Source organism: Arvicola amphibius, chromosome 14, assembly GCF_903992535.2.
Source record: "Arvicola amphibius chromosome 14, mArvAmp1.2, whole genome shotgun sequence".
Lineage (NCBI taxonomy): Eukaryota > Metazoa > Chordata > Mammalia > Rodentia > Cricetidae > Arvicola > Arvicola amphibius.
In genome coordinates, this window is record NC_052060.1 from 13556197 (window position 1) to 13567419 (window position 11223).

General features: G+C 51.1%; 1 protein-coding gene across 1 annotated transcript in view; it reads right to left on the reverse strand.

Moving 5' to 3' along the window:
* Vangl1 (VANGL planar cell polarity protein 1) overlaps nt 1-5555 on the reverse strand; it is a 41627-nt gene extending 36072 nt beyond the window's left edge. Inside the window, exon 1 of the mRNA XM_038311180.1 lies at nt 5377-5555. Coding sequence (XP_038167108.1) covers nt 5377-5447 — 71 coding nt within the window. The 5' untranslated portion in view covers nt 5448-5555. The remainder of the gene's footprint in view (nt 1-5376) is intronic.
* Between the last annotated feature and the right edge of the window lie 5668 nt (nt 5556-11223).

An 11223-nucleotide genomic window follows, 5' to 3' on the forward strand; every position in this document is an offset into this window, starting at 1 on the left:
TGCTCTGGGTTGTCCAATACCAGCACTAAAAAGGCATTCTCTGTGAGCAACATGGAGCCGTGTGGGGGATTCTTGCTCTCCCAGCTAGGTCAGTCTTCAGAATGAACTTCAGGCTAGGTCTAGAACTGCTTTTCCACCAGGTCCCGCCTGCACCTGGATTATCCTGGGGTGACCCCATACCCTTCCATCCCCACCTACTGCTCTTCTGTTTGTCACTCTCTCGTTGACCAGCAGCTGAGTCACATGCTTATCTAACCTGGCTCTCTATTGGAAAACCTCACAGATCAAATCCTCTGACAGCAAAGATTGTTCTGGAACCAAATCCTTCCACTTCGTGCTAGCTTCTGGTTCCTAAACACCTCCAGGGCTGAAGCAGATAGGAACTAACAGGAACTAGAAAGGACCACACTCCTCTCTCTGGACCACCCAGCTGGCAGGGCTCATAAAGCCCCCCCCCCCCCCCCCCCCCCCCCCCCCCCCCCCCCCGACATGGGAACAGCCAGTATCTTGGCAACGCTGTCTCAGCTCCCCATAGCACCGGAAGTGAACCAGGTAGGAACTTGATACATAGCGCTCCGTCCTCCAGCACCTGCCACTCTACACCAGTGCCTTCCATTCTCAGACCCCTTGTGCAGACAAGCCACCGTGGGTGAAGAGACTGGGTGGCCCTGCCCTCAGAGAATTTGTCTGGAAGAGAGACAACAGGAATCTACTTTTTTTCTCACCAGCTCCCCAGGCCATCAGGCTGCAGGTGACACAAGGATTTTTCCTGAGGACTTTCACACTCCCTGTTTCGGGGGAGGGGGGGCACTGTGGAAATTCCTCCTTAGAAGTCTGCCTACGTGTGAAAAGCCTTGTGAATAGCAGGGGATCAAAAATCACAGGGTGCTTGGCTGTGTGGTGCTGTAATACACAGTGCGTCTTTATTAAAATAGTGGGGCTGGAGAGATGGCTCAACGGTTACGGGTGCTTACTGCTCTCCCAGAGGTCTGAGTCCTGTTCCCAGCACCCACGTGGAGAGATGGCAAACACCTGTATTTGGTGGTGTAACTCCCGCTCCCGGGTTCCGTGAGCACCTTTAGGGTACACAGACTCGTAAATAAAAATAAAGCTTTTAATTTTGGTAGTGCACGGATGAAGTGGAGCATACAAGCACAACTGAAGGTTACCCAGAACAGGGAGGCTCCCGTCGGCACTTCCCCAAGTGAGCTAGCTGCTCCCAGTACTGGTCTCACCATAGAAGGGAGTGAGACACACCACATGGCAGCTCCAGAAATCACTGCTGCTAGTTACTACTCCGGGCAGGTCTCCAAGTCAAGCCAGGACTTGAGAGTGATGTCCAAGAAAAACACTGTTGATCATCCGTCCAGGGCTTTCTAGTTTGCAGAACTACAAACCTCTAAGAGGTCATTCCACTGCAGAAAATACCTCAACGCTCATCTCTGTAGCTCCAGAGGAGGTAACGGAGCAATGGAGATGGGGCTCAGTCAGCAGAGGGATGGCCTAGCCTTACTGAAGCCCTGGGTTCAATCCCCAGCACCACATAAAACCAGACATAATGGCACACACCTGTGACCCTTGGTGACAGACAGAATTCCAGGCCAGCCTGGGACAGCAAACTGGTGCTGTAACTTAAAGGGACAGCTATCTGTGGCTGTCCACTATCTTGGAAGAGAGCTCCCCAATGATGAAGCTGAGAGTCAGGGGTGGGGGTGGGGGCAGAATAAACAGTTTACTAAACCAATAAATGGAACATTAAGACACACTCATGATTTAACTGCCTAAGTGGTCAGGATCACCTGAGGCTCTTGCTGGGCAGCCTCCTCACCCACAGGAATCTGCGTCTTTATCGCTAAATCTGTCTTCCTGATTCCTTGGCCCACAGGAGTAAAGATAAGGCTGTCGGGGGCAAAGATAAGTGTGTCTGTGCACTGTGGGTACACAGGCATGAGAGGGTGGGGAGGGCAAGTGGCAGCACGCGAGAGGCAACCATGTGCGCAGGCAAATGCATCATCATTTAGGCAACTTGGTAGCCGAACCGTGGGGAGCTCTGTGACGCCGCCCCCCCACCCCTTCGGTTTAGCCGGAATGCCTGAGATTCCCACACCATCCCCACTTACAGTCAGCATTTCCTGGGAAGGCTGTTTCCTCCTGTTCCGTTGCTTGTCCGTTTCTAAATGGGGAAAGCCATCCCACCGGTTACTCCTCCCTTTCCTCCCCCGCCTCACCCACTCATTACCTGTCCTCTGCCTATGGACTGCAGGCCTGCTTGGTGTAGAGAACAAAGAGGCTGATGGGGGGCGGGGCTGAGGCTCCACCACTGCCTGGGCTGCCCTTTACAAAAATGCATTTTAACACAGCAGCACATTCTTCCTTCCAAAGGTGGCATTCTCTCCCAAAGGACCAACAAGCCTGAAACTTGCCAAGTGGTCCTACTTGCCAGGCAATATCTGGTAGCCATGTCTCTCTCCGTGCCTCAGTTTCTCCACCTGTAAAACGGTGCCCCCGGTCCCCACTATTCTAGGACGGTTGTAAGCATGGGAGACAGTGGCCATGACGGACCTTGCTCCCTGCAGCTGCTGCCATCAGGAGCCCCACAGGTCAGACGAGGTTGGCTGCAGTTTGTGCCACTCTCTCAGCAAGCTAACTAACTGGACGCTCTCTGGAGAGCGCAGGCATCAGTGATCTCTTTGTCAGAAAACGGGTTGGGCAGTGGCCAGTGCTCCAAGACCATCAGTGTCATCAGGCACTTCATTATTCCTTCCTGAGTTGGAGCTGCGCTAAAGTTACCAAAAGACCAGGTCCCCTTCTTTTCCTACTCCTCCATTCAAACTCCCCACAAATCATCAAGCAGAGAAGCCTTTACAGGGCATTCCTTGGACCAGAAATGCCCGAGGCAGCTGGCTCTCATGCCTGCGGAGGGCTCCTCCACCGTTGGACATTCTTCCTGCCCTGGCTGAGCACTCCACTGTGAGTAGGGTACAAACTTTGCCCTGTGGTTCCTACGACCTCGGTGGTCCTCCCTCGGGCAACACCAACACGATGCAACAGAAGGGAGGGAGGGGCTTCAAAGATCCACTAAGTGCACTTACACAGCCCTCCAGCTCAAATCCCGCACTCAGATCCACTGGGAATGGGCACTCGGCAATATTCCCTGATCAACCGTTGGGAAGCAGAGCTCCACTCGGGCCTCCCAGTAGGAGCTCCACAGCATTCCTTGATCAATTGATTAAAAGCCTCAGCTTCAGCTCGCATCTGCCAAGTACTTTCCACAAGGGATCAAGAAAGAACTAAGCGTTCTGCGTGTCATCTTAATTGAAAGTTATAGTCTCTTACAGTTCCCATAACAGCACTAGAGCCATGCATTTCGGGGACCCCAGGAGGTCCGGGGAAGCAGCAGCAAACAGCAATGGGCCTGGGAGGTGCAATGCTGGGTGTGCAGACAAAAGAATCCAGGCCTGGCTCCATTCAGAATTTTGCAAGCCACCCTCCTCTCCTGTTCACCCCAAGCTCCAAAGAAACCCTAAATTTCTACTCATACTATATGGGTGAGGAAGCCTGACACCTCAACAACCCAGCTGCTTTTTCAAGCAGATATTTGAAAACAGCTGTTTCTGGCATTTTAGAACAAATCTGTTAAGCTTGCCCACTGATCAATATCTGTGATCATTTTTAAAACCAGTGGAAGAAGGGGGTTCTGACTTTCTCAGGATCACCCAAAGTGATCACCCAAAGTCACCCCCAAAGTGCTCACACCGCGCCTTCTGTCCTCACTGGAAAAGAGAGCTGGGCTCCAGCATAGGAATCTATACAAATAATGCAGGAATGTTTGGAAAAGAAAGCAATTAAAAAGAAGAACCACCCAGAAGCCTATTTCTTTAAAAATAATGTCGTCCCGTGAGCACAGTCTTGAAAAGCTTCCCTATGCTTTTATCTCATTCGTTTTACCTTTTTGAAGACAGGGTCTCACTGCGGAGCCCTGCCTGGCCTGGAACTGGCTACTAGTCAGGTAGACCAGGCTGGCCTCCAACTCATACAGCCAGCACGCCTCTGTCCCCTGCGTGCTAGGACTAAAGGCCCCTGCTCCCTTATCGGGGTCCGTTCACCTTTTTAAAAAAATTACAAACTACACATTTGTACAGAAAAATCAAGTTTACAACATGGATAAGTCGCCACCTCCCAGGCACCACTGCCAGGAGCCCCTTCCCTGAAGATGCCACTCCGGCAGCCTGGAAAACACATGGAGCCTTCTTTCCAGGCATGGCCATCCACACAGGAGCCATGAAACATATATCCTAACCTGAAATCTCACTCTGGGCACAGATACTTATACGGATCTGCTCAGGGAGATAAATAAGCACCAGGGCAGTAACCGTTCCACACAGCACACAGCTGTGGCCACAGGTGGCCCTCGGAGCTAGGGGCAGAGGTCACCTTCGAACACAGGTGCTGAAATACCAAGACTGAACAGCATGGACACAGCCACTAGCGAGAGAGGCCTCCTACTATGGCCAAGCTACTCATTTCCCAAGCATAGCTCATTCAGCTCTCTATACCCATTTCACAGAGAAGGAGACCCCTCACCTGTTGTAGTCTTACCCCGCACAGTACAATGCCACCCATGGCATCATTTACGTGTCCGTTCGTCCATCCGTCCCTGTGTCCCGCCACTCAGCAAGCATTCTGCAGGCCAGAATGCACATGGCCCTTTGAGTACCAAAGCAGGCCTGTTTCCATCAGCAAGCAAGGAGGGAGAGTTGGGTCCCACCACGCAGGACAGTGTTTTCAAACCCTGAGCTTGCTCACTTGGAAGACTAGTCAATGAGAGATCAGATGCTAAGCCAATCGTGCCCACGTGTGGGTGTCGGTGGGTGGGTGTCGGTGGGTGGGTGTGCGGTGTGACCCCTTCCCCACACCTTTACCCTACCCCCTCCCCCATGCCCCAGATAGCCTCAGGGCAGATGCTTAATGGCCCATTAAGTGAGTCAGCAGCTCTGGGTGAAGCGAGAAATTAACACCTACTTTTTCACTTTCATTCACAGACTTGGTAAAGCTCTGGGAGATCTTTACATCCATGAGAAGTACTTAGAAATGAGAACCATTTCCACTGCTGGGAAAACTTTAATTTAAAACCAATTGTGAGAAATTAAGGTCATCAACTCTAATGGCGGCTATAAAATGTAAATTGGCAGAGCCCTGTCTCTGCGAGCCCGTCAGCCGCTCTTTCAGCTTGGCTTCTCACGCACCAGCGGGCTGAACCCTTAACATCCTCAGCCCTTTGATCAGGCTGTTGAAAACCTGGTTCTCGGACAGCAAGCCCTACCAACCTGCAGGCATTCCCAAAGAGAAGTGCCGACTGATGCATTGCTTACATACCCTTGCCTGTGAGATTTTTTTGAATGGCTTGAGTAGTAGGAATATCCAGAATATGTGGATTCGGTATCCATAGCAATGGAGAGCGTCCCCGGATGGCGGACGGAGCAGGCTCTCTTCTCCCACGAGCAGTCTCAACCACTTGCTCCGAAAGCCTTGTGGGGCCTCAGAGATGCTACTCTTCAACAGGACTCTGGGAGGGGAGAAAATGGAGAGATTAATCCTCAAAGTCAATCGTAAAAGGGTGGAAAGATAACCGACAATAGCCGACTCTCCTTAGAGGTTCCCGTTATGGAATAGGGGGTAAGCATAAAACTCAAACCTTCAAATGGGCTGCTCACCCAGGAACAAGCTTCGCAGGTGTCTGAGAGGTGAGAGGGGTACCGAGCATGCTGGACCCCATCACAACCACAGGAAGGAAGTCTGGGAGAAGCCTGGGCATTGAGACATGTATTTCTCATGGCTTTGGCTGTAGGAACCGCTTCTCACACTGACCCCCAGACAAATGTCTATCCCACCCCCAAATGTCAGTTATAAAAACAACTCCCAGGGAAACCACTTATTCAGCACTTTGGCCGTCGTTTCCAAAAGTCAATTAAAGTTTTTTTTTCCCCTTAGTCTCCTTGAGAATCCAAACACCTAGAAATTTACCTTAGATAATTAAAAATCAACAACCGCCACAACTGCCTTACTGCCTATGATAATAAAAAGCCAGAAGCAGTGTAAATGCCTCCCCAAGCCAAGGAATAGCTGGGGGGGGGGGGCTAAATATGATTCAGTCAGTCGAAAATACCATGTATCTGTATAAAATGACAATCATGAAGAATGGAGATTTTTATAAGCAGGAAACAGGGCTGCAGGTAGCCAGTGTGCCTACACAACTGTTACAATGATGTACGAAAGGGCAGGGACTGCTACCCGGGGACATCAGGAAAGGTGATTTATTAGTTGCAAGGTCCTAGGTCCTTTCCCACCTCCCTCAAATATTGCTCTGCAATAAAAATAAATTGGAAACACTTGCGAGCCCATTCCTGAGCCTCCACATGCTCAGCCTCCACTGAGCCGGATCTAGAGTTCTGCCTCTGACCACACCCCTCTCCCCGGCTAGGTCTAGGCCCCGCAGGGTTTCCCACCCGGCAGTCTCCTGGAGGTTAAAACTCAAACAGGGCCAGTGAGATAAAGTGCGCAGAAAACAAAGGAGTTGCGAAGTCCACACCCTGCCCCGGGAGGAGGCTCGGGTCCCAGACCACAGCAACAGCTCAGACGCGGAGACGGTTCAAACTGGGAGCATTAACTGGGCCTGCATGCACAGCTGCACAGTTACACTGGCCCAGAGCCTAGAAGTGGCATTCTCTTCCTTCCAGAATGGAAGGTTCTTCCTAAAGAGACCCTGTGCCTAGGGGTTACCTGCCTTGTTCTAAATGCCTCAACTCATGATTTCACTAGGAACTGACCTCAGAGCACTAATTCTTCATGCTTAAAAAAAAAAAAAAGATCTCACCAGTCTCTAATGTGATTAAAAGCTAAAAGTGAGGAAAATGTCCCCTAAACCAAGGGCACATATGGTCCAGTCACCCCCAAACAAACACACATCAGTAGGAAATGATAATTATGGAGTCAAACCCCAAGGCCACTCCTTGCTCTCCTGCTCGGTCCATGCCTGTCTCACATGCACTGACACATCCATTTTCCATCCCTGCTCCCGAGTGTTAGAGCCACAGGGCTGTGACCACACAGAGACCTGACTGCTTTCCCTGGCCCTGCTGGTGGTCGGTTTCCGGTCGGATGCCACTCATAGCCCCCCTTCTCTACCGCTTGGTCTTCTTCCCCCCCATCAGGTTATTACTTAACAGCCGTCTGTCAGCAAGAGCCAAAGCCTAGTCATGGGGAAGCGTGGAGTCCAGGCCATGCTTAGACACCTGTGACCAGCCCCTCTCTTGCCTTCTTGAATCCAAATCTGCTCACTCGTCACGCGCAAGCCGCCATCTCCCATAGCAGAGATATAAAGAGACACAGACTTGACTTGCTTCCTAGCTGTGGGGCCTCAGTCAAACGATGAAACCTCTTTGAAGTCCCATCTATAAAATGTGAGCATCGGGAGCGTTTTGATGACTGTACGAGCGGACAGAGGTAACAGTAACCAGCATGGGCAGCAGATGCGCTGGGTAAGTAAAAGTGGGTGGCCCCGAGAGCTTCCTTTGGAGGTTTCTAAGCTCCATGATCTCCTGGTCTTTCTCAGCAAGAGAAAAGTTTAGAGGGGAGCAGGGCAACTAGCCAGCACCTCCCTCTAGGCTACCCCACCCAACGCATATCTGCTGGGGAAAGAATGGAGCTGCCTCTCAGGCGGCCTGCTCACCCACCAGCTTGTATACTGGAAGAAGGCAGTTTAATCTTGGCACTGTGGGTTTCCTACCTAGTAAAAGGAAGCCAAGCAGCCTGCTTGAGAGGAAGGCGGTGATGGTAAAGACTAAATGTGAAACCAATCAGGCACTCTCAAAACATTAGCCTGGCTCCAGGGCTGTCTCCCATGGACTTCACCAGCCATTCACCAAGCTTTCAGCACACAGGAGTCTCCCTCCTTTCTGCTCTCACTGGCCTTCTGGCTGGCAGACAAGCACCCTAAGGAGGTATAGCCAGGATAGGGAGCCTAGCAGGGACCAATCCTCTTTCCTTGATAGCCACTGGCCTAGCTCTCTGTTGACCTACAGATCCCAAAATTTGCCTCCTTCGTCAGAAAGCTGACCATTCTCTACATTCATAATTGACTCCCTCATCCTGACACTTGCTTCTTCTACCTTCCAGCCTGTAACTCCCGACTCTCTGTTCTACTCTAACTTCTGATTTCTCACCAGCGATGGAGAGGCATCTTAGAGGAAGCTAGCTCCAACCCAGAACACCACGAGCGATTCTGTGTTCGTACTGCCTTGCTGTTATACCTCAGGTCAAATGCTTCTGCTCGGTCCCATACCCAAGTACCCAGTTAGATGATATCATTAATATTCCCTTCTCAAGGTCATTGTGAGGAAGAAACAAAAGTCCTGAGGTATAATCTCTAGCACACAGACCCCAAATCTCATTCCCTTCTCCCTCTGTTGAAGGTCATCATCATTCTTTGTCCTTATTAAAATGTGGACCATCCATTAAGGCAACGCCAGGCAAGACCCTCAAAGGAAATCCCAGCTCTCAACAGCCCTCTGGGAAAAGTCTTTTCCTAACTGTACCAACTACCCTTGCCCAGGTCCTCTCCAAAGAGAGGAATCTTGTATGAGATCCTCCCTGACTCCATATCTACTGCCACTAAATCCTCCATCCTTCCCCCTTCATTGAAGAAACTCTTTAAGTTTCAGAGACTGCCTTGAGTCATCTCCAAAGGTCACACCCTTGTCCTCTTTCTCCTGGCCCATCTTACCCCCTTTGATTCATCCCTTCGTGTTTTATGAGTAGCCACCAGACCCTGCTCAGTGACAGAGAGATGGCTTCAACAGGGGCCATCTGCCCTTGTTAAGCTTCACCGATGTCTAGCTTCTAGCTTGATGGCACTTGTACTGTTTGTTGCCCCTTCTCCTCTAACACATCTTCTTACAACCCCTCCCATCAAGTTTTCACCCCGTTATTCTCCATCTCTGGTGATACACTCATCAGAGTCAGGAGCAATGGTCCCCCTCCCCCCAATATTATGAATACTTTCTGAAAACTAAAGCCAAATGCTCCTTTCCCACTCCTTCAGCTCTCTCCACCGCAGTGCCCTTCTGTCTTGTCTTGGTCTTTCCACTGGCCTTGGCCTGGGATGCTGCCAGCCTAGTCAGTGGATGGACCCACTCACCTCCTCTCGCTGTTTTCAGTACTCTCTCTGGTTCATCCACACATCCTACCAGCACCAAGCTCTGCCTGTCCTCAGGGTGCCCCCATCCTCTCCCAGCTCACGGCGAGCAGAGAGCTAGCCTCGAGAACACCTCCAGGTTTCCAGGTTTCCTCACCTGAGCCAGCCCACACAGAGCCTGGCCTTCCTAAGTCTCTCTGCTTTCCCCACGGTTACCAGCTCTTGCCTCATCTAAGATCTGAGTAAGCAGCCAGGAGGGAAACTAATAAAAGGCAGGGTGGACGCCTTCCAGAACAGGGCTTGACCTCAGGCAGGGGCTCCCACTTGAGTTAATGAAGGCACACATCTCGATGCTTATCTCAGAAAGGATGTGCGTATAAGGAACTCACCAAGCGCACGAGGGACACCTTTATCAGCAAAGACAATAAAGTAAGGAAAAGAGGTCCCTTTCCCTGGGCAGCAAGCTAATGAGAGGTTGCAGTGCCCAGACTGGGATAGAGGCAGGAGGGGTGTACATGGGGAATCCTTGAACCTGCAGCGTCTATCATACTGGCCCCTGACAGGACCTGTATCGTGTTTGGTCCAGGCAGGGTAGTAGCCAAACTGGCCTCACTCCCTTGCTTCAAATCCCCTATGGTGTTCCCTGGACTTTAAAGCACAGAAACGTTCATTTGATCAGCAGCCTTGCCAGCTGTTCCAGCTTCTCTGGGGCCCAGTTCTTTCCAGCCCCAGGAACTTAGCAGAGTCCAGTGTTATCTGCTGGGGCTCATTCTTTTCACACGCGCCATTTTGGCTAATTCCTCTCCGTTTAAACACACTTCTTTGGCGAGACCTTGTTGACCCTCCAGTCCGCACCTGGCCAGCCCACCAGCTGCATTCTCCCTACTGGTCTTCCAAGTTACACATTCACTTGGGTGACGACTGAGCATCAGGCTCCCTGAAGAATCTCCTGGGGTGCAGGGGCCATGTTCCTTACCCTTTTCCCGGCTGCTGGCAAACAAGAGGCACATTAATAAATATTGGCTGACTGGATGAAGAGAATATCCTGAGATGTGCCCATTTCGGGACACAGAGGCACGCCTTTACCATAGAAGAAAGCCTTCAGAGAGTAGAAAAGTGGAGATCTGGGGACTATCCGGAAGGAAGCTACACCGTTGGTGCACAGGGAAGCTTGCTCAGCAACAGAACACATGGTCCAGATGTGCTCAGGGATGACCAGCACCATTGCTTCAGCTACTATCCAAGAGCGTCCTGCCCAGGTCTGGGCCGGAATACACCAAACCACAGGGCCTGGGGAACATTGCCGAGCAGCATCTCACAGTGTGCAGTGAACTTTTTCCCCACCACCCTGGACTAAAACAAGGTGAAAGTCGGTGACCTCAAGGAGAATCTTCCCCTGAAGTCACATTTACTCCTATAAAATACATGACTCCTACTTGAAAGAAAGACAGTGCTCAGGGAAAAGAAATCATATAAGGGAAATAACAGGTTATGATAATGACCGCAGTAAGCGGAAGCTAGCCTCTGTGAAGAGGAAGTTATAAGAACCTCACAACAGTTTCTACCCAGAGCGATTAATTACAGGGGCTCTGCTTGGGAAGGGAGAAAAGCTACTGCACAGGGGAGAGAGTAGCATATGCGGGTTCACTTGGAGGCTCTGGGGTGCAGAAGGACGGTGCGGAGGGGCGTGGCTAAGACACCTAGCTGAACTCGCACCTGTAAATCATAGAACAAGATCCAAGACGGTGGCAGGAGGCTCTGCAGAGCTCGGGCGCCCGGTGACAAAGCCACGGCCCTCTCCCAGCAGGAGAACTCCTCAAAATGGACAGCTGAGGGCCACTGTTCACCGGGAAAGAAAACGCCAGCCTCATTTTACTAGGCTTGCCAGAGTTCAACTCACACTCCCAGACCAACTGCGATTAAGAGAGTCTTTAATCACCTCTGGACCATCTCTCGGCAGCTGGACAGATTGCTGAAGAGCTGTGGATAGTTACTGTGTCTATGATGGATCTTTTTTTTTTTTCAAGCAA